Raw genomic sequence first — 21,615 nt, 5'->3', positions numbered from 1 at the left:
GATCATAGTTGGCAGTGTTCATATAGACCAAATGGTCCCTCAAATTTCTGCCACGGCTGTAACACGTCATGGAATGCATCCTATGGAACACCACAAGATCGCTGTCTCTTGCCACAATGGGCCATAGTGCCTTTGAGGCCTGAGGTACAATGATGCTAGATGTAGTATAAGTGCTGATAAGATGGTTGATTTTAAAAGTACTCCTTCAAACGTATGTTACATCCCATCTTGTGAAGATCCACCTGCCAGTCAAATTCATTATGTATGTTAGTGGGGACGAACGGTTATCCTCTATTTAGGACCTGTTCCTCTACGTTAGTTAAAGGCCTGGAAGAAAGGTTAAAGATTAATTTTTCTTTTTGGCAGTTGTTTTTGAAGATCTTTTAGTTTTGAGCACCACATCTGGTGCATTTGGCTCTTTTATCTCTTTTCCATGGGTGCGTACCCCTAAAAGGGCTTTCTCTTTCATCCTCTAGGGGACACTGGAGGTACTTACGCTGGGGTATAGAGGCGTGGATAACTGGAGCCGGCACTTTAAATAATTTAGAAGTGTGAAGCTCCTCCCCCTCTATGCCCCATCAGCCCTCAGTTTAGAAAATGTGCCTACGGAGCTGGTCACAACCTGCTGTGCTCCAGCAACACATATATTTTATTTATTTAGGTTTCTTTCTTTTTACATCTTTTGACACTATATTAGGTACCCTTCGCCACCTCTCTAAAGGTGGGGTCCGGGTACCTGGCGACCTGTCCTTATAGGAGGCAGGAAGGAGTGCACAGCGCTTCTACTAAAAGCACTGACAGCTCCTTACCGCCACAGCACATTCTCAACAAGAAGAGAGAAGTGCTGACTGCTAAGAGAGAGACTTCTATGGGGGACCACGCAGTGAGTAACCACTTGCGCATCCCCCGGCTCCCAGCCTCACCGCTGCCCAGCGTGGTACAATCTTAGTGCTGGGCAGATTATGCAGAGCGCTACTCGCGGCTCCCCTGCTCTCCCTCCTCCCGCTATTACAGGAGACAGTCGGGTGCTTATCAAGCGCGCTACAGCGCGGCACCCGGATCGCCCTTCACCCGCTGCTCGGCTCCCGGCTGTCCCTCCTGCCGCTGACTAGCGCGGCTCCCGGCTGTCCCTCCTGCCGCTGATTAGCGCGGCTCCCGGCTGTTCCTCCTGCCACTGCACAGCGCGGCTCCCTGCGGTCCCTCCTGCCGCTGCTCAGCGCGGCACTCGACTCTCCCTTCTGTTAGTGGCATGGGCAGCCTATGCAGAGCGCTGCTCACGCGGCTCCCTCAATCACTCTCCCCACTGTTACAGGGGAGCGGGGCAGCAGGTAAAGTGCGCTACTAGCGCGGCCACCTGCTATAACTCTCCCCGCTGTACACGCGGTGTGAGGCGCGCGGGGGGGAGGTTAATGGCCACAGAAGCCATCTTGTAAAGCCCTTCAGGGCATAAAGAGGGCGGATCTTAAAGGCAGCGCTGGTCTCTCCCCTACACGGCAAGCGGCTGTATAACAGCAGGGCTGCCGTTCTTCATTACACAGCAGCACATACTGCATCTCTATGTAGGAGATTGCAGTATAAGAGACACAGAAGGCTGGATTCCTCTGCTGCCATGTGCTGCACAAGTACATCTCCTGATTACATCCTGGTAGAGAGGCTGTAAGTAACTGGGGTGTAAGTGCAGGGGAATCTGATCTGGGGGAGGGGGGTTTCTCCTCCTCTGTGTCCCACAGCCTTCTTGTTTATCTTGTCTGTGTCTTTTCTGTTGTATGCTGTGTTTTCTCTGGGTGACTGTGTGTACCAGGTCCAACAGAACCAAGGCTTCTCTAAAGCTGTTTGTCTGTTCCAAGTGTAACAACAAACAGACTAAGCCACATGCCACTGGGTCCATGTTATGTGATGCTTGTAATAACAGGTTCACAGTTGGCGATTACTAGCTCTTCTGCTCCGCCATGGGCAGGAGACACCATGGTTCAGAGTAAAACGGTGCTTGCACCCTCCACTTCCTACCAAAAAAAAAACAAACAAGAAAAAAACAGTCACAAGAGCGTACTCTAATGACTGTTCTCTAGTCAGAAGAGTCGGACGCACAATTCCTCGCTCCAGAGGTTACCGTAGAGGGTGATTTGGAGGAAGTTTTACAAGAAAACCCTCAGGAGTTAGAGTCCACCTCCCGAGGGGTGGAATCTCTAATCTTGCAGTTATCAGTGGCCTGGATACAGCCGGATAAGTGGTTCCAAATTCCACGCAGGTTTCCCCCTAGCTACCCTTTTCCATCATCCATGATGGAGAACTAGGACTCACCTCCTCCTGTAGATGCGTCTGATGTCAGTCTCTGTAAGAAAACAGCAGTTCCGGTGCCGGGAGCTACTGTTTTAAAGGAGCCTTCGGATCATAAGTTTGAGACAACACTATAATCTACATATACCGCAGCAGGAGCTCAGCTTTGACCTACCCTTATTACTGCCTGGGTTAACAAGGCTGTGGTTTGCTGGGTTGACCAGTTGATTACACTCTGGTACTTCCAGAGCAGAATTATATCTACTAGCAGAACATATCTGTGAGTCTGCAGTTTGCTTAGGAGAAGTTTCTAAGGAGCCTACGGCCACACCACCCTGAACACGCCCGATCTTGTCTGATCTCGGAAGCTAAGCAGGGTCAGGCCTGGTTAGTACTTGGATGGGAGACCGCCTGGGAATACCAGGTGTGGTAGGCTATATCAGTCAGATTAGTGCCTGCATACCTGCATCTGCTATTTCTGAACGCAGAGCTCTGTGGTTGCACGCTTGGCAGGCAGACTCAGAGACCAAGCGTGCGGTTGAGGATTTACCATTCACGGGTGATATGCCTTTTGGCCCGGATTTGGACAAGTGGATATCCTAGGCCAGGAGGGGTAAGTCCTCTTTCCTCCTGTCTACTGCTCCGGCTTCCAGAAGACCTTATATTGGACCTTCGTTTCATTCCTTTTGAGCGCCTCATTCCTTTTGTGGTAGAGCCAGAGGTGCTTCCACGCAACCGAGAGGCTGCAGAGGTAGAGGTCATCCACACACTGTTGCACGCAGACCAAAGCCTAAACCAGCTGAGAATCAGAAGGCTTGACGGTCTTCTGGGGTTTCCTGCGGTGGGAGCACGCTTGCTAGAATTTCAAGTTCTAGAGGAGGCTATCAGGTCTCTAGTAGTTTCATCTGTGCTAGTTCTGGTTCAGGAGCATCAGAGAGGTATGGGCTTTTACTCAAACCTGTTTGTAGTGCCCAAACCGAATGCGGTCAGACCCATATTAAACCTCAGGTCCTTAAAATCTGTCTCTGAAGATGTACCATTTCAAACTGGAACATCTGCAGTCCGTCATTGCGAGCTGGGAACCAGGGGGGTGGTTATTATCCCTGGATATCGAGGAGGCTTATCTCCATGTTCCCATTGGGAACCACACCAAGCTTTTCTGCGTTTTGCCATATTGAAAGATCATTACCAGTTTTGGGCATTGCCGTTCGGGTTATCCTCGGTTCCCCGCATATTCATCAAAATCATGTAAATCATGATCGCTCTCCTTTTGGTCTCCTTTGGTCTTCAGGAGTGAACATAAACCCTTATTTGGATGATCTGTTGCTCATACTGACCTATCACACTCTAATCCAACACGGTTGGATAATCAACTTCATGAAGTCAAATCTCAATCCGTCCCAGAAGCTTCTATTTCTGGGCATGATAGTGGATAGGGAATCACAGAGGATTTTTCTTCCAACAACCAAGGCCAGGGATATCCGGTTGTTAGTTCAGCTAGTCCAAAGAAAGCGTTAATGCTTCTTTGTCTCTTAGGAAAGAGGGTAGCTGCTTTTGAGGCACTACAGTTCGGCCGATTTCACTCCAAGGTTTTTCAACTGAACCTGTTGGCACAGGGGCAGGGTCTCATCTACTTCTACATCAACTGATCCGTCTGAGCCCGATTACCAAAATGGCCCTTCTCTGGTGGACGTATCCACAAATCTTTTAGCGGGCCGGAGATTCGGAGTGTGGGACTGGATCATTGTACCAACGGCTGCCAGCCCCTGAGGATGGGGAGCAGTAGTCTCCGATTACGAATTTTAGAGGGTCCCCTCTAGAACCGAGATGGCCATAAATGCTTTGGAACTCAGAGCGCTTTACAATGCTCTGATGGAGGCAACCGAGTTTCTAAAGGCTCATCCAGTAAGAGTTCAGGCCGACAACGCGACGGCCGTCGCTTATATCAACCACCAGGGAGAAACTCTGAGTCGCATGGCTAGGCGAGAAGTAACTCTGATCCTCCGGTGGGCCGAGAATCATTCAGTAATCCTATCGGTGGTATTCATCCCGGGTGTGGACAACTGGGAAGCAGATTACCTAAATTGACAGGATATCCATTTTGGGGAATAGAAGCTTCATCCAGACGTGTTCAACGTGCTGATACTTTGATGGGGATGTCCTCAGGTGGACCTCATGGTGTCACGACTGAATTGTCAGCTACCAGTATACGTGTCAAGAACTCTGGATCCGCAGGCAGAAGCAGTAGATGCTCTGACAAGTGAGTGGATCTACGACTTCATTTACCTTTTTTCCTCCGATTCCGTTTCTTCCTTGTCTTCTAAAAAAGGATAAGACAAGCGACAGCCTCTGTAATTCTCGTGGCTCCGAACTGGAATTGGAGAAGTTGGTTCTCGAACCTTCGATCCCTATTGTCAAACGATCCGTGGTCCCTTCCTCTGCGCCCGGATCTTCTACAGCAGGGCCCTTTCATACACCCCAACCTAGCGCAACTGCGTTTACCGGGGTGGCTCTTTCGCCAGTTTCGGCTGCGCATTATCGCATCTGGCGTGCTCATATCTCACCCGGTTTCTGCTTTTCCTTCAGACAGGTCTGGATTCTGGCTTTCGTCTGGGACCCTTAAGGTTACAGGTCTCTGCCTCTTCCATTTTCTTTGGCGCTCATTCCTGAGGTGCAGACGTCTCTTCAAGGGGTCTGGCGCGTGCAGCCCACTTTGGTACCGCCAATAGCTTCCTGGGATCTAAACTTCGTGCTTCTGTTTCTTCAGTCGCCCATGTTTGAACCTTTGGAGGAGGTTGATCTTAAGTACCTGTCTTGGAAGACTGTTCTGTTCCTGGCTCTCGCTTCTGCTCGTAGAGTTTCAGAATTGGGTGCTCTGTCTTATAAGCCGGACGGCAGCCGCTTTTCTTGCCAGGGTTGTCGGCTTTGCATATCAATCAGCCTACTGTGGTACCGTTGTTGGTGGAGGACTCTGGTGTCTCTTCTACCTTAGATGTGGTTAGGGCTCTCCGCATCTATGTTGCCAGGACAGCATCCATCCGTAAGTCTGAGTCACTTTTTGTCATCTATGATGCTGTTCGGAGGGATTGGCCATCGTCTAACCAGACTTTGGCATGTTGAATTAGGCTGACTATTTATCAGGCTTATGTTGGTGTCGACTGTCGGCCTCCTTCGTCCATTAGGCTCATTCCACACGTTCTGTGGGTGCGCCATGGGCGGCCGGTAGAGGAGCCTCCACGTCACAATTGTGCCGTGCGGCCACGTGGTCTTCATTTCACAGGTTTGTCAAGTTTTATAACTTTGATACGTTTGCTACTTCGGCATCCCGTTTTGGTCGCCTAGTACTGCAGGTGCCGCAGAGCGCTCCCGCCCATGGGGAAAACTTTGGGACGTCCCCAGCATAAGCACCTCCAGTGTCCCCTAGTGGATGAAAGAGAAAATGGGATTTTGGTACCTACCGGTAAATCCTTTTCTTATTCCGCTTGTTCTCCATCTCCTCTCGGTCTTCATTTTCTAAACTGAGGGCTGATGGGGCATAGAGGGGGAGGAGCTTCACACTTCTAAATTATTTAAAGTGCCGGCTCCAGCTATCCACGCCTCTATACCCCAGCGTAAGCACCTCCAGTGTCCCCTGTGGAATCAGAGAAAAGGATTTACCGGTAGGTACCAAAATCCCATTTTTGGGGTAGTAGATGATTCATCAGAATTGACTACAGCAAAATTGCTGTCACTTTGAGTTTATTGATAATCTCTGTTGGTGCGGTCTCTGCGAGTATGCCAGAGCTGGCTTCCAGTGAAACAGTTGGATCTTTGGGAAGTGTCACAGCCTGTCAACCATTTATAATACACACACTTTTTATAATCCAATTGTACAGTTTGTAATTCCCTGCCTCTGTCTGTCTGTCTATCTATCTAATTATCTATCTATCTATCTATCTATCTATCTATCTATCTATCTATCTATGGGTCATTCCGTGTCACATCAACACACTGATTTTACCTCACCAGCTCAGATTTTGTTAAAATTTGGTATATGGAGAGTATATATGTAGTCTAAGAAAAATACAAAATATTATTTCAAAATATCATGCAGTTTCCAAAATATGGCTTTGTAAAGTTTTCAGAAATCTGTCAAACGCACAATCCGCATATTTTCAAACCATAGCAACTCTCCTAATTAAGCTAGAGAGGTTGGAGTGGTGTCATTTTACTGTGTTTTTTTTATGCCCTTTCCGATGATATACAACATAACAGGCTTTGTGAAGAAAAACTTTTTCCATATTCAAACTGACATTTTTGATCATGATTATCTCAAAAAGTGCATCGACAAAAAAGTTCAAAACATTTCAGGAAATAGTCTATACTAATGTTAAATGTTTGACAAAATTTAAAAGTGGGAGGATAATGGGTTCATAATTAAAAATAATTTTAAAGCAAGGCAGTTTATTCAAAAAAGCCAGGTGTATTACAAGTAGTAATAATAGATTTAATTATCTTAATTCTATAAATCAAGATGAATAGAAATACTTGTCATTGTATTAGTCAGTCAACAATGGCCCTCATTCAGAGCCGTACGCTCTGAGCAGAGCGCACGCTCTGAATGAGGGCCGGGCTCCATTTTCATGGAGCGTCCTCCTGGACGCTCGTATAGCTGTGGGTCACCACCCACAGGCTATACGAGCGTGCTTTGTGATGGCTGCGATGGTCGAGACCATCGCGACCATCGAAATTGCGAGCCGGAGCCTGCGGTTGAGGTTTTCAACCGCAAGCTCCGGAGTGATTTTGGCTCTATCAGAGCCAAAATCACTCCCACTGACATCACTAGTGATGTCAGTGGGCCGGCTTCTGACGGGAGGCGTTCCCGTGGGAACGCCCCCGTCAGGGAGGCACGCCCCCGGCACGCCCACCAAAGGGGGCGTGCTGTCAATCAACATTGACAGCACGCCCCCTTTGATCGGACACAACGAGCGAAGGACTTTCCTTCGCTCGTCGCGTCTGGCGCATGCGCACGACGGAGCTCCCTCCGTCGTGCGCATGCTCAGTCCATAACATCGACCCACTTGCGAGCGGACAGCCGCTCGCGAGTGGGTCTGAATCAGGCCCTATGTTAGCTGAAGTAATCAGGAGACATGACATAAATTATAGGGTCGACTTTGCATAAGACATCTATTAGAGGTGTCCATAGTACATCAGGCTTCCTTGGATAGAAGAATGATGGTGAAGGTCCAGCTGGATGAAGAAAGTTCACACTTAATTTGTCTTCATCTTCATTTTTGTCCATCACATAAGCAAGCCAACATTTCTTGTTATACACAATGGATATATAGCAATTTATTTGTGTCAACTGGAGTTTGTCTAAAGATTTTGTAACGAATACTGTAGGTGATGTTGTAGCCTTGGTTTTCACAGATATTTTTGATGTACTTTAATCAACATGTATTTAAGCATGATACTGTTCAGTTCCCTGAATAGTTACTGACTGGCTGAAACGATTATTCAAAAATGTTTCGGACTCAATATAGTCTTCTTGCGTTGTGAACGTCAAATTCATTCCAGATATATTTTCTACTGCCCATTCATAAAGTTGGAGAGGTGTGAGGATTTGGTTCTCATATGGACGTAGTAGGCTGGCTTTAGCTGCCAGTCTCTTGACTGAGCCGCCAACTCCATCACAGGGGCCTTTCCCATGCGCTGTGGCCCAAAAAATCCCACTCTGCCTCAACAGCTTGCACAGACATGCTACAAACTGTCCTGCAATACTGAGCATGATTCCTGACCATTGATTCATGAGCATGATTCATAAACAATGCATTAACATTATGGAAGATCATTATTTATTTTCTTGCAAGCATTATTCATTGTCTTTAGTTAATAAAGTTATATAGGAACTTTTATAATTAGGCCTACAATATTTAGAATTTTTGTAAATTATCTTAATTACTTTTTGACAATCTACATGTGAGAATATGTAATATCTATATTCTATATTCTCACATGTAGATATTGACAAAAAGTAATTAAGATAATTTACATTTAATTCCAGTATTGAGTGTTTGGCTAATTTTAGTTGTTCCATCATATATTCGTATTTAAAAGTAGGTCCTGATTTTTTTTAAACAGTGTCTACTCCTGTTAAAATTATTTTTTAACTATGAACACATTATCCTCCCACTTTTTACATTTTGAAAAACATTTAACATTAGTATACACTATTTCCAGAAATGTTTTGAATTTTTTTGTCGATGCACTTTCTGAGATAATTATGATCAAAAATTTCAGTTTGAATTTGGAAAAAGATTTTCCTCACATAGCCTATTGTGTTGTATATTATAGGAAAGGGCATAAAAAGTAAAATGACACCACTCCCACCTCTCTAGCTTAATTAGGAGAGCTGCTATGGGGATTTTAAAATATGCTGGTTGTGCGGTTTTTTTTTTTACGATTTTTTTAAAACTTTACATGTTTTGGAAACAGCATGAGATGTTTAAATCAAATTTTGTATTTTTCTTAGACTAGATATATATACTCTCCATATACCAAATTTTACCAAATGCTGAGCTGGTGAGGTAAAATTTGAACACAAAGTGTGTTGATTTGACACAAAATGGCCTCCTATCTATATACTATGTATGTGTTTATAACTCAATTTTGGAGAGAGAGTCTCAATATTTTAGGGCAGGTGGTCAATGTCCCTAAGTTCAGGACTAACAGTAAGTTTTATTTGGCGGGAACCTTAATAGACCAAGGGTGTCACAATCGTGGGATTTTAAGGCTGTGTTCCCGGGCTGGGCCTTGGACCTGGATTACTCAACAGGTGCTCTCTGGAGGAGACTTGGTTTTATGAAATTTCTCCGCATGAGCGGATACAGAAGACTGGTGGAGAGTTTGGTTCAATTCGGAGACTGCTTGATGCAATTGGGTAGCCACTAGGTGAAGGGTGGCAGTATGGGTTGCTTGGAGCGGCTGAGAGAAGCCGTGAGGTGAGAGGTGGCAGTACGGACTGCTTGGAGCGGCTGAGAAAAGCCGTGAGGTGAGAGGTAGCAGTACGGACTGCTTGGAGCGGCTGAGAAGCCGTGAGGTGGTAGCGTGGATGCTACTTGGAGCGGCTGGGTAGCCGTAAGGTGACGGTGGTAGCTCGGACGCTACTTGGAGCGGCTGGGTAGCCGTAAGGTGACGGTGGTAGCTCGGACGCTGCTTGGAGCGGCTGGGTAGCCGTAAGGTGAACACTAAGCTGGATAGCAATAAATACCTATGGAGCACAGTGGGAAGGCTCACTTAGTAAACTAAGAAACTAGTTGCACTGGCAATTTCCTAGTGGGACAGGAGGTCCCTTTATACCAGCTGCTGGAAGCTGACTGGCCAGAACCAGAGGGGGAGCTGCTCCATTGGTGGAGACAGCATCACATGTCTAGAGCCAAGATGGCTGCGCCCCTCTCCACTGGGAGTGCAGTTGGAGCACTCGTGGATGACAGCCCAGCAGAGGAAAACAGAGTGCAGGTGCCGGCGAGGAGCGGAGAGAACCGCGGCCAGCCGGAAGCAAGTGCGGGGGCAGCAGAGGATTGGTGGTGAGTTGGAGCGCCGCGGGACAGCGCCCGGACAGGTAAGCAGCGGGGTCTGTTGCGGAGGTCAGCAGCTTGTGACAAAGGGGTATATTAAATTAGCCGTGAAAAGTCCCGTCCTTTTCGCTTGCCGGACTTTACGCCTACATAGCGTGTTATTAGAGAAAACACTTTCCTTTTGCGCGGCCTGTTTTCGCCCTATTCAATTCCAAACGACTCGTAAACGCGTCCCTGCGAAACTCAAAAATGCGAAAAGTGCTGTCAGATTTGGGGAAATCAGCCTGTCACCCCCCAAAAGATGCACTGACATAGGCGATTACTATAGATCCCCCTCCCCTCACCCCGAATAGCCCTGCTGAAGGTATTTGGTGTGTTTAAATGCTCTCAATAGCTGCTATTTAGCGTCTTTGCACAAGTGGTGAAGAATAGCATTTAGCAGGTTTTTTTTGGCAAAAATAAGTAGTCCCAGCAAATTTGGGGTACATGAAAATGGGTGCAAGCATGGTTAAAATTCGCTATAGTGAGTTTTTTTTAAAAAACAAAACGCACCTTCAGCAAGCACCTGCAGTCAAAAAAACATCTGGGGCATACTTGGGGGGAAGCCCTGGAGTCTATTTCACTAGTTTTTAAGTTTGTCCCCCAACTTTGGACTTTTTCGCCCCCAAAACGAAAGTACTTTTTTGGGGTGATCTAAAGTATTTTTTAAACTTTTTTTGACCCAGTTTACCTTTGGGGTACTGTCCCAAGGCTGCAGGGGTGTTCCCGCAACTTTGCACCCCAACCCTCAATTCTGCACTTTTTTTCGCCTGCATTCAGAGGCGAATCTTTTCCGCTGGTTACGCACCGGCAAAAAGTCTTTGGAATTTAATATGGGGGTATGACGTCATCTGCGGAAACTTTTTGCCGAAAACGGCTTATCGCGGCTAATTGAATACGGCCCCAAGTGTTCAATTTCCAGAAGAGTATCCTTATACCACTTCAATAATGGTCTCAATATGTTTTATTAAAACACATTGAGATATATATATATATATATATATATATATTGCAATATAATGTAAAAAGGGAAATTGATTTGATCATGCTGATAACTCTTCAGGGTCTCTGATCATTTAGCAGGTTTCCTCACAGGTGACATATGGTTTCATTACTCAGACCACACAAGCCTACGTGTTTCGTCCGAACGGACTTCATCAGGGGTATATGGTGCTAGATTATTGATGTAACCAATCCAGTTAAAATACAGTAGAATAAAAATCCTTAGATCAGACGAGAACTCTGAAATCATCAAACTCCCACCATCAGTAAGCTGTTGCTCTCTCCCAGTGCAAAGCTGAGTTCATAGTAAGTCTTTCAGGGGCAGGGAGTAGGCAATAGGGATGGCCATATAGCATTTGGCCATCGATGGTTACCAACATACCTGTTCTTTGACTGACTGGCCCGTGGGCCATTCAGAACCTGGGGGAGGAGTTATGCTCAGTGTCCCGACACCTTGTAAAAAAAAAAAAAAAAGAAACATTCGGGTATGCTTGGCTATCGATGGAGGGAAACCACCTGGTTCTCCCCCATCAATGGTAAAAGCATTCAACACCGGCCATAAACTAATGATGATTATGAATGGTTGATGGCCATCCCTAGTAGGCAGCTACATCGCAACTTGTTGTACTGACCAGCTCTGTCTTCTGTATATCCTTATTGCAGTTCTGTGCTTACTGCAATAGGGTATTTAGAGCAGGTGTACATGTAATAGGATCCTGCACAGTGCTCAGAGTAAAAGCAGGACACTTTTTACATAAAAAAAAATGGGCAGGGTGTGGCGCGCCGCTAAATGAGCTTAGCTTGAACACTACACTATCACATGGTTGGTAACTTGATGCGACCACAAGCTCTTACACCAGCATTTGGAATCACTTGTTCTACCAGCCTTTTACACCAGGACCTGGAACCACTATCCAGAAGCTCCTGAATCGTCATGTAGGTTTGCTTGGTTATGAGTGTGTGGTCATGCTGCTGCAACACTTCCTGATTGGTCTTGGTTAATTCCCAAATGGGTACTTACTATTAACTAGTGTTGTGCTTGGTAGCAGGCAGAGGTCTTAAGCTTACAGACCCTGGGCGCAACTGTAACACAGACGAAGGAGGTGGAGTGGTTGTCACTATTCTGGTAGTCACAGGATACAAACGATTGCAGGTGTTCTTGAAGCAAGATGATGTTTATTAGGTATAGTAAAGTGTCTTTAAAGACAATCCCTTAGCTGACGGTGTTAGGAATACTGATGTTGCAATCCTCTAGATATTCAGAGGATCAACCCTTCAGAGCAGATCATCTTCACTGGCAAATTTGGGCTCCTGGGGCAGAGTGGTCAGATCCTCAGGCAACAGTCTCCAGCTACCAAAACTAGAACCTTCAGGGCTTAAGTGTAGCCCTGATGCTTTCTGCAATTGCCAGATCTCCCTGCACCTCCTAAGATCATTCAGACTCAGTAGGTTTTAGGGGTAGACTTCCCAGTAGCTCACTTAGGGCCAGAATCAGAGGTGCACATGGTTGCAGCTGTTGGTGGTATATTTGCGGTGGCGATAATACACAAATACTAGATTTCAGCTTTTCTCTTTTATACAAGCGGGCACCTGATTATCAAGCACTGAAATTCTGACACTTTCAGCGTCTCTGCGCGCTTCAACACCGCTGGTGATTCTTCACCACCGTCACTTGCACCAGCCCTATGACAGGTGCAGTGTGTCCGTCTGAATATGGCCGCTGTGGCTCTGCTTCTGAGAATGCAGCACCTTTCACTGACACACCCACAACACTCCCATCACACGTAACAACAAATTTTTTTTATGTTCACTTTGGGCCACTACCCAGGAATGCCCATGTTTTTAATTTCTGATACAATCAGTACTGTACGCAACCATGCATTTGTGTGTACACTCCTCGTAATGCATGAGTCGTAGGCATTTTTAAAATGTTTTGCTCAGTAGCAAATGGCAAATAATCATATAACTACGTGAACATCGCCATTGCGTGCAGTTAGAGTGCACTTCTAAATCAGGCCCTTAGTGTAGCTGCTGGCTTGGTCACTGGCAATGCTAGAGCTTCATCCAGGTGCCCATTGTGCAGGTTAGATTAATTGACTGTTATGATCCTAAAACAAATGTATTCAACATGGTTTTTGTTTTTTTCAATGCATTTTACATTTGTTGTTTACTCTGTGCTTGGCTTCAGTCTACACTTACACTGCAGCCTGGGACTCATGCTCACAACTGCAGTGCTATATAGTACAATAAATAGATTTTTACACTGCCCCTGGTGCAACGTAATTGGGATTAACATGGCCCCACCAACACCGTAAGGTCTGCTAGTCCCAGCACAATCTCTCGATCAGTATAGCTAGTGCCCAACACTGTGAAGAACATCTTACACTTTCTGTTGCAGTGTTTTTTTCATCCCTGCCATGCTTAGAGCTGTAGCCACCAGAATTGTTTTGCTTTCTGATGTAACACCAAATTAAAAAAACACATTTTTATTGTACTGCTCCACACACAACCCCAAATGCAGTGCATCGGGGGCTACCCCATTACTTACTGCTGCCCGACCATCCACCTTTAAATGCTGTTGCAGCCATTTTAAAAGCCGTGGGAGGCAGCAATGCAGCAGACGGGACACAACCACACTGGAGCATACACATGCTGGTGCAGCCTTGTTTGAAAAAAGGGGAGCCCCCTGCTTAAAATGATTTGCACCCCTTAGTCATAGCTGTCGGATGACATTGACACCCTATACTACAGGAAACTCTATATTTTCTAGGGATGGGGGTGTTCTTATGCCCACATCTCCCCATCTTGTGTCCAATAAAAGCAGGGGTCACCTTGTTTAGTGTGGTAAGTTTTCTAGTTTCCAATATGGCATTCCTTGTTGCATTACCATATATTTCTATACATGTTATCATTTAATTCAAGACAGCAAAACTTGAAAATTTTAATACAATAATTTTATTTATGGATTTAATTAAGTGCAGCTGTTAAGAAATTCTAGATAGAGAATCCTGTTATTTGCTGTTTTGGAAAGGTGGAGTAACGTCGAAGTAAAAACCATACAATATTATTAGTCGTGTTTTATAAAAAAACGTATATGTTTTTAGTTCATCTTGCTATTTAAGTTAAAGGAAAAAAAAAAAAACACTTTTTTTTTTTTTTTTGCAGTTTTGTTTGTTTTATTTGCAGTTTTAAGGTGTAAGCAGACTAATTCTGAAAATTCTAATTCTTCTGGAAAAAAAAGATATAATTTGTTTGACTACTGCAGAAAAACTGATATTTCTGTTGGAATGTGAACAGCTTACCTGTGTTGAGCCAAAATAGGCTCCAAACGGGTAGGAAAACCCTTAGCTTCTAAAGGGTTCATGCATTTTTGCATGCTGACATTTTCATGCAAGAGACCTACAGATCAAAACCTATTTCGGTGGATTTCCGTTTCGTGAGAAGTGCTTTTATATTTTACATACACATTGTTCCAAGATAATAGTGCTATGCTCAACTGTTGTGGTGGTGGCTTGTAACTGCAATGAAACACAAGTAAATCTTATAAACCGATTTATATGGCAGAAAAGAACCTACAGTGCAGTCTACAACTTCATTTTGTGTGTGTGTTTTAAAGGTGCGCAGCCACTACCCGACTATGGAAAGACAGTACGATTATGACATCATAATCGTACAGTCGTTCCTGATCTCCTGTAGTGCCTACACTGAACGATATGTCGTTCAGTGTAGGTACCCTCCCTGAACATGGTCAATCTGTCGTTATCGGCAGATTGACCAGCATGTTCAGGCGATGATTGATGTTGGAAACGACCAGCGGGAGCGCGCATCGCTGGTCGTTTCCGACATTTAGTGCACGATTAATGAGCGATTGAACGATTACGATGTCATAATCGTTCATTAAAATTACTTAATGGATACACGGCTTAGCTCACATAATACTATATTGTAACAATAATATTGTCTGTTCTCCGGTTCTTTCCAGGGTCAGACTCTTGATTCTCTCACAATGGGACCAGAGACTGCACAACCACAGAATTCCAGCTGCAAGATCATGACATTTAGACCGACATGGGAGGAGTTTCAGGATTTTGCTAAATATATAGCTTATATAGAATCTCAGGGAGCACACAGAGCTGGACTGGCAAAGGTGAGTGATTAATGATTTTATAGCAGTCTCTTGTCAGTACAAGACATACAAAGTTCTATATTTGTTTTTATTGTGTTGCTATGCTTTTACATCAGTAAGTCTGGGATCCCCGCAAAATCTAAGCATCCTCTAAATGTAGCAAGGAGGATCCCCGCAAAATCTAAGTATCACCCTAAATGGGGGGTCCCTGCAAAACTTAAGTATCCCCTAAATGTAACAAGGAGAGACTGCAGCAGATATCTCAGATATCTGCCACAGTCCCTCAATTTCCGATAGCAAAAGCAGCCCACGACCTGGGCCCCGGCCTATGTGCTACTTTTTTTCCGGATCCCTCTCCTTCCGCCTCACTGATGCATGCGCTGTCCGACGTCCAGGCATGCACAGTATGCGCGCCAATACGGATCCAGTACACAAAGTGATAGAGGTAACTTATTTGCCTAGTACAGATCTTTTTCAGGAACTTCTATCCCGGCTCCCTTACTTTGATAAATGCAAGCGGTCGACCGCATTACGAGTTGGGCATTATAAACCCCTTTGGCTTAATGGTAAGATGTCTTGAGTGCTTATGGAAGTTTATCTCCATTTTATTTTCAATATTATACTGAAGACTATTCCTCCCAAAAAAACATATTTGCTGAATGAATTCACATAATCTTCAAAACCAAATAGTGCTAGTTATGATGTTAGAATAACAGGATAATGTGTTAACTCCTTCATGACCATTTCTAATTGAGTTGTGACTAGAACGGGTATGGACAGAAGTGATTGGAAATGTAGGAGAGTTGTATATTTGAGGGTGAGTAGTTTGAACTGGTTAGGGGATAGGGAGCCAGAGAAGCAGGTTGCAGACAAATGATTGTTGAGAGGGGAATGGAGACGAAGAATGGCTGGAAAGGGTGAGGCCAGAGAAGGGAAAGTTACAGTAGTTGAGCTGAGATGAGCTCGTGGATGAGTATTGATGGTATCAGGTGTGAGAAGCGGCCTGATCCTAGAGATTTTGTGGAGGTGCAAAAGGCAGTAGTGAAAGATATTTTAAGTTTGAGGGAAATGGTGGAGACCAGTATGACATCTAGGCAACAGACGTAAGGGCAGCAGGGGGCGTGATGTTTTCAGCAGAAACAGAGAGTGAGGGAGTTGATGTTCCCTGGAAGGGGAATTGTGAGGGTCAGGTTTGGTAATGTTTCATTTGAGAAAATGCTGAGACAGATGACTGGATGAGAGATATATTAGAGTGTACTCAATGTAGTGGGGGTATTGAAGACCGGATGAGCTGTTTAGATTGGTACTTCAAAGGAGGAGGGGTTAAGGGAAAAGACACAGTGACACCGGTATGTAGATAAAGGAGAGCAGTTGGAATCCTAGATAGGCAGAAAGCAGTTTGGGTTAGATGTACTAAGCCGTGGAGAGACAGAAAGTGGACAGATAAATTACCAACCAATCAGCTATGAATGGTCATTTAAAAAAAAAAAGCAGTTAGGAGCTGATTGGTTGGTACTTTATCGCTCTCCATTTTATCACTCTTTTAGTCTTAGTACATCTCCCCCTCGAGAGAAATGGGCAGGATGGGGCATGATGACACAGTGATCAACTCCAGCTTGTCTTGGGAAGTCTTCCGGCAGAGGAAGAGTCAGCAAGTATCCTGTGTAACTCTCGAGTTATGTAGAATCTTACACACTTGTAAATAAAAAAACTTACTTGGAACAATCACACGAGCATGCAGCCACAATGGCTTGCAGCCACTAGCTACTGGTTAAGTGTGGTAACAGACACTTGTGACCAGTGACTTGAATCAAGTCCCAAAAACTTCCCAAAATCTAGCAATAAAATCTGAAAAGCAAACAATCCCTGCAAGCAGCATACTTTCTTAAAGCACTCAAATACTGTTATTTGTTGCAGACGGGGGATGGACCTAAATGGCAGTTGAAAATAAGTGTATTATTTAAATTAATTTATATAAAAACTTACTTTTTTATATATGTTTAGTGACCGGTCTGGCTACAAACGGCAGTCAACAGTCAAATTAAAGACAGATCATTGTTCACAATGTAGGAAATAGTACGCGGCAGGTTCAATATGAGTGACCCTCAGTATGCATAACTATATTTAATATGTGACTTTATACCAGTTCCTTTGCAAAAAAAAAACCTAGTACACTATTTGCGTCACGCCTCTTGCATGTATTACTTATCCGAGCAGCGTTTTACAACGCAGCATCGGATAATCTGCGAGAACATCGGCCGACTAAGTGACCCCCGCCGCAGATGAGAGAAAGAGGACAGGAAATCTCCATCAGCCGACGGAGATCCTGGCCTCTTCCCTCCCTCCCAACGGCAGCGTCACGCTTCCATTTCGGGAAACTATGGCCGTCGCTGCCCCTCCCGGCCACAAACTGTAGCAGACTGTCAATAATTGCCAGTCAACTGTAGCTCTGCGTGCTAATATTCAGGACCCGTACTGCACATGCTCTGTACGGATCGGGATTTTGCGTTAAGCAGGCCCTAAGACACAAGATTTAGGAAAAAGTAGGAAAGTTGAGGTTAGAGTTTGCAGCACGGGAATTGCACCAGGCTTTGGAGGTGTTTAATATACAATGGTGTGCAAATGTATTGTATTTTTTTTATGCACACATAAGTGAATTTTATATTGGTGACTATTGGAGTCAGTAAGTCAGTTTCAAGGATCTATGGTGTAGATTTATCAAAGTTTGGAGAGAGAGAAAGTACCAACCAATCAGCTCCTAACTGTAATTTTTCAGGCTGTGTGTAAAAAAACAGGAACTGGTTGGTTGGTACTTTATCTCTCTACTTTACATCTCTCAAAGTTTACATTTCTCAAAGCTATTCCTTATGCTGGGTATACACTATACAATTATCTGTCAGATATCTGTCCAATCTGGTTGGTTGGAATGAAAATCTGGTAATGTATGGGAGCAAATGACAATCGAACATTTGTTCTCAAACACTGGAAAACAGACAAAATTGAACGCTCAGCCAAATTGGTTAAATAAAACAAATATAACCAATTTGAACAATCGTTTTTGTCTGTTTTCCAGTGTTTAAAACCATATAATCGATTGTCATTTGCTCCCATACATTACCAGGTTTTCATTCCAACCAGCCAGATTGGGTAGATATCTGACAGATAATTGTATAGTGTATGCCCAGCATTAGTCATTGAAACTGAGGGGGAAAAATAAAAGAACCTAAACTGACAAAAGCTTGATTAAATAGTTTTTGTCCAGACAAAGCAGGCAAGGGCATACAAAAAAAAAATTAGCAGCTGGTTGTATACAGATTGATTCGTCAACAGTAACTATTATAGCAACTTTTTCAGGCAAAAAAATCAAGTAATGGAGCGTACACACGGTCAGATTTGTCAGACTTGTCAGATTTGTCAGATGAACGATTGAACGATTAAACGATCTGAACGATTTGAACGATTTTAACAAAGTTTTGAACGATTTGAACGATTGAACGATTTTTGACTGCATTAAAATGAATGGAATCGTCCAAGTCTGACTGCAAACCCATCAGATGTCAGAAATCGTTATCTGACCATCGGGAACGCGCATCGTTGATCGTCCATCGTTCAGGCATGTCAGATATGAACGATTTTCCTTCAGATATGAACGACTGAACGATTTTTAAATCGTTATCGTTCATATCTGAAGGAAAAATCTGATCGTGTGTATGCACCATAAAACAAGTTATTGTAGTTAAGGGTGAATTTATAATAATTACATTTTATTAATTTTTTAAACATAGCAAAGTAAAAAAAATAAAAAATTTGTCCCAATTATTATGCACGCCAATGCAGAGTTTCTCCTACACCTACCCTCAATATGCTATGCGGCGCAAGACGCCTGGCGCAAGTGAGCTGCCAGGCCCTGTGCTACTCTGCTTGCGCCGAGCGTCTTTTTCACCAGAAAATGCTTCCCAGTTGCAATGAGATGTGACTAAGATGCACCACAAGACTGCACTTATTAAATTGAAATGCAACACTTGTATATCTGTGTGCGACTGACTCTGCATATGAATCAAACTTGGCAGTGAAAAAAGCCACGGCCTCTTTTTCATAGCATTTAATTTACAGATACTTTCGCATAGAACTATCGCATATCAAATTAATCAGTGCAGTCATGTGGTGCGTCTTAGTCACACTGCATTGCGACTAAGACGCGTTTTCAAGCGAATAAGACGCTTGGCACAAGTAGTCTTTGACATGAGAATGTTATCAGTTTGTGACTAACCTTATACTGTATTCGTGCTGTCACATTTTAAAGTATGATATTGTACATTATCCCTGCAGATTATTCCTCCCAAAGAGTGGCGTCCAAGAAAGACTTACGATGACTTAGATGAAATGGTGATTCCTGCTCCAATTCAACAGGTGGTAACTGGTCAGTCTGGCCTCTTCACTCAGTATAACATCCAGAAGAAAGCTATGAATGTGGGAGAATACCGGAAATTAGCGAACAGTGACAAGTAAGACTACTAGAAGTAACAAATAAACAGCTTTTCCTTTTCAACTCCATGGCAGCCATAAGGTGTGGGTTAACACCATTCTCAGCTGAGTGGAGAGAGGAAAAAGGAGGAGATACGAAGTATATGGGGACATGGATGGTCAATACAAAAGATCAGTGAGCTTGAGACCTCAACAACAAAATGTGCATCAAACATTACATTTTGCTCTATAATCTTTTTGTTTGTAGAGTTCCATTCTCTCCAGTAGAACTGGGAGATATTATGCAACAGATTAAGGATGTTGTTGTAGGAAGTAATTTCTCCCATTCCTTTTATGCAGAGCGGCATCGTTTACTGTTTGAAATAGAATCAGGAGACCTCCACAAAGTTTCTCAATATGAGGCGGCTCAATCAATTCATTTACGCAATACTTTTCTACTTGGAGTTAATACAATCTCCATACAGTAGAGAAAGGGAAGAGACTACTTTACCTAAATAGATTTAGAGGATGCTTATCTCCACGCTCTTATTGCAACTCTCCATCATCCGTTTCTCAGATTCTTCATGCTGGGCCACCACTTTTGGTTCTTATGTCTCCCATTCAGACTGTCTGGTAGTTCTTATGACTGGTCTCAAGACAAAGATGTTTGGGCCGATGGCGACATGGCCATGCCTTGTGTGTTGCTAGAGTTTGGTGAATACTTGCGAAACAGCCTTTGTCTGTGCCACTTTGGTCAGATATTATGTATTGTATTTAAAAGTGTTGAGATTGAGCTGCCATTGCTAAGAGTCTCCAACAAAGGGATTGATGTGCTTCTGAACATAAGAAAGCAAAATTCTTCTATTTACTATAGGATTTTTAAGACCCTTTTTTTCTGCAGTCAATCCTAAACAATATACCCTGCTTCTGCTACCAATCCAAATATTTTCTTCATAATGGATTAGACAAGGGTATTGCTCTCACTACCCTGAAAGATCAGGTACAGTTAGTGTTTTTCTTGACACATTTTTTTTCAAACCGTAATAGTAATTAGGCCTCATATTAAGCCTTTTGTGTCAACTTGGTATTGTATGCTCTAATGCCTGATCCATTTTTTAGCCTTTGGTGAGGTCTCCCTCAAATAGCTTAAACTTGAGATTTATTTTCTGGAAACCTGTGGTTTTTGAACATGTGTATAAACAAAGTAGTGCTGTGAACTAATCCAATTTTTCTTCCTAAGGTACCTTCTACTTTTCATATAAATCAGTAAAGTTTACTTATCTAGGTGCCTCTGATGAAATCGCTACTTTCAGTGAAGAAACGCATCCATTGGAGTTCACATTAGGAGTCTGGAACATGTAGTTAGAGACCTTTCTAAATCTCTTATCCTTGGAACTTTGCTGGAGCTTATTTGAACATCTCCTATATGTTGCTAGTGCACAGTGAATATTAGAACTGGTTTTTAACTTATCAGATATTGCATCTAAAAGCGGGGAAGGCTGCTGAAAACAGTCTTACCTATTTGATTGAATGCCACTGATATTTTATGTATCATGGAGTGAGTGCCAGCAGTTCTGTAATCTGTTTCAAGGACACCAGAACATTACATATAAATGCAGAGAATCCTGCTAAAGACCGTATAGCTAATATAAGCAATCACCATTGAGTGCTTATTCATTGCCACGAATGTAGGATTTTCTCTACGAATTGTTGCAAAAAAGAAAATATACAGTACATCTAAAATCTTAACAGAGACTGGCTTGTTAATTTAAGTGGCCACTGTTGCATTATTTAGTCATTGAATTAAAAGTGCAAATTAGCCCTATGAACTGTTGCCAAGTAAGAATTTTACTTTCTTCCAATCTGAGGAACCCTGGACCATGGGTTGTTTGAGGGGTCCATTGGACCTCGCATTTATAAGACTATTAAAACTTTGAGAGTATCTTCTCCCCTCTGGATCCAATGGTCCGCAGTGCAACTTCAAAAGGAGCCCTAAACCAAGGGTGAACAATAGTGTAATGTACAAACTAGCAAGAAACTGAGCCTAAGGGTGGAAAAGGCAGTGTCCCACAGATGGAATCGAAGAAAAGGATTTAATGGCAAGTATAAAAATTATGTTTTCTCTTTCTTCTGATCTGGGGCACACTGGAC

The 21,615-nt window shown here is 43.7% G+C and overlaps 1 protein-coding gene and 1 pseudogene across 1 annotated transcript in view; both read left to right on the top strand.

The window, feature by feature from the left end:
- The window catches only part of LOC148508745 (lysine-specific demethylase 4B-like), a 187,639-nt gene that overhangs the window by 18,560 nt on the left and 147,464 nt on the right, over positions 1–21,615 (top strand). Inside the window, exons 3-4 of the mRNA XM_088444080.1 lie at positions 14,857–15,021; positions 19,330–19,505. Coding sequence (XP_088300206.1) covers positions 14,881–15,021; positions 19,330–19,505 — 317 coding nt within the window. The 5' untranslated portion in view covers positions 14,857–14,880. The remainder of the gene's footprint in view (positions 1–14,856; positions 15,022–19,329; positions 19,506–21,615) is intronic.
- On the top strand, positions 2,595–2,713 carry LOC148508746 (5S ribosomal RNA; annotated as a pseudogene).

Source organism: Taudactylus pleione, unplaced genomic scaffold (assembly GCF_031769625.1).
Source record: "Taudactylus pleione unplaced genomic scaffold, aTauple2 ptg000347l, whole genome shotgun sequence".
Lineage (NCBI taxonomy): Eukaryota > Metazoa > Chordata > Amphibia > Anura > Myobatrachidae > Taudactylus > Taudactylus pleione.
This window is presented reverse-complemented; position numbering and strand designations above follow the sequence as displayed.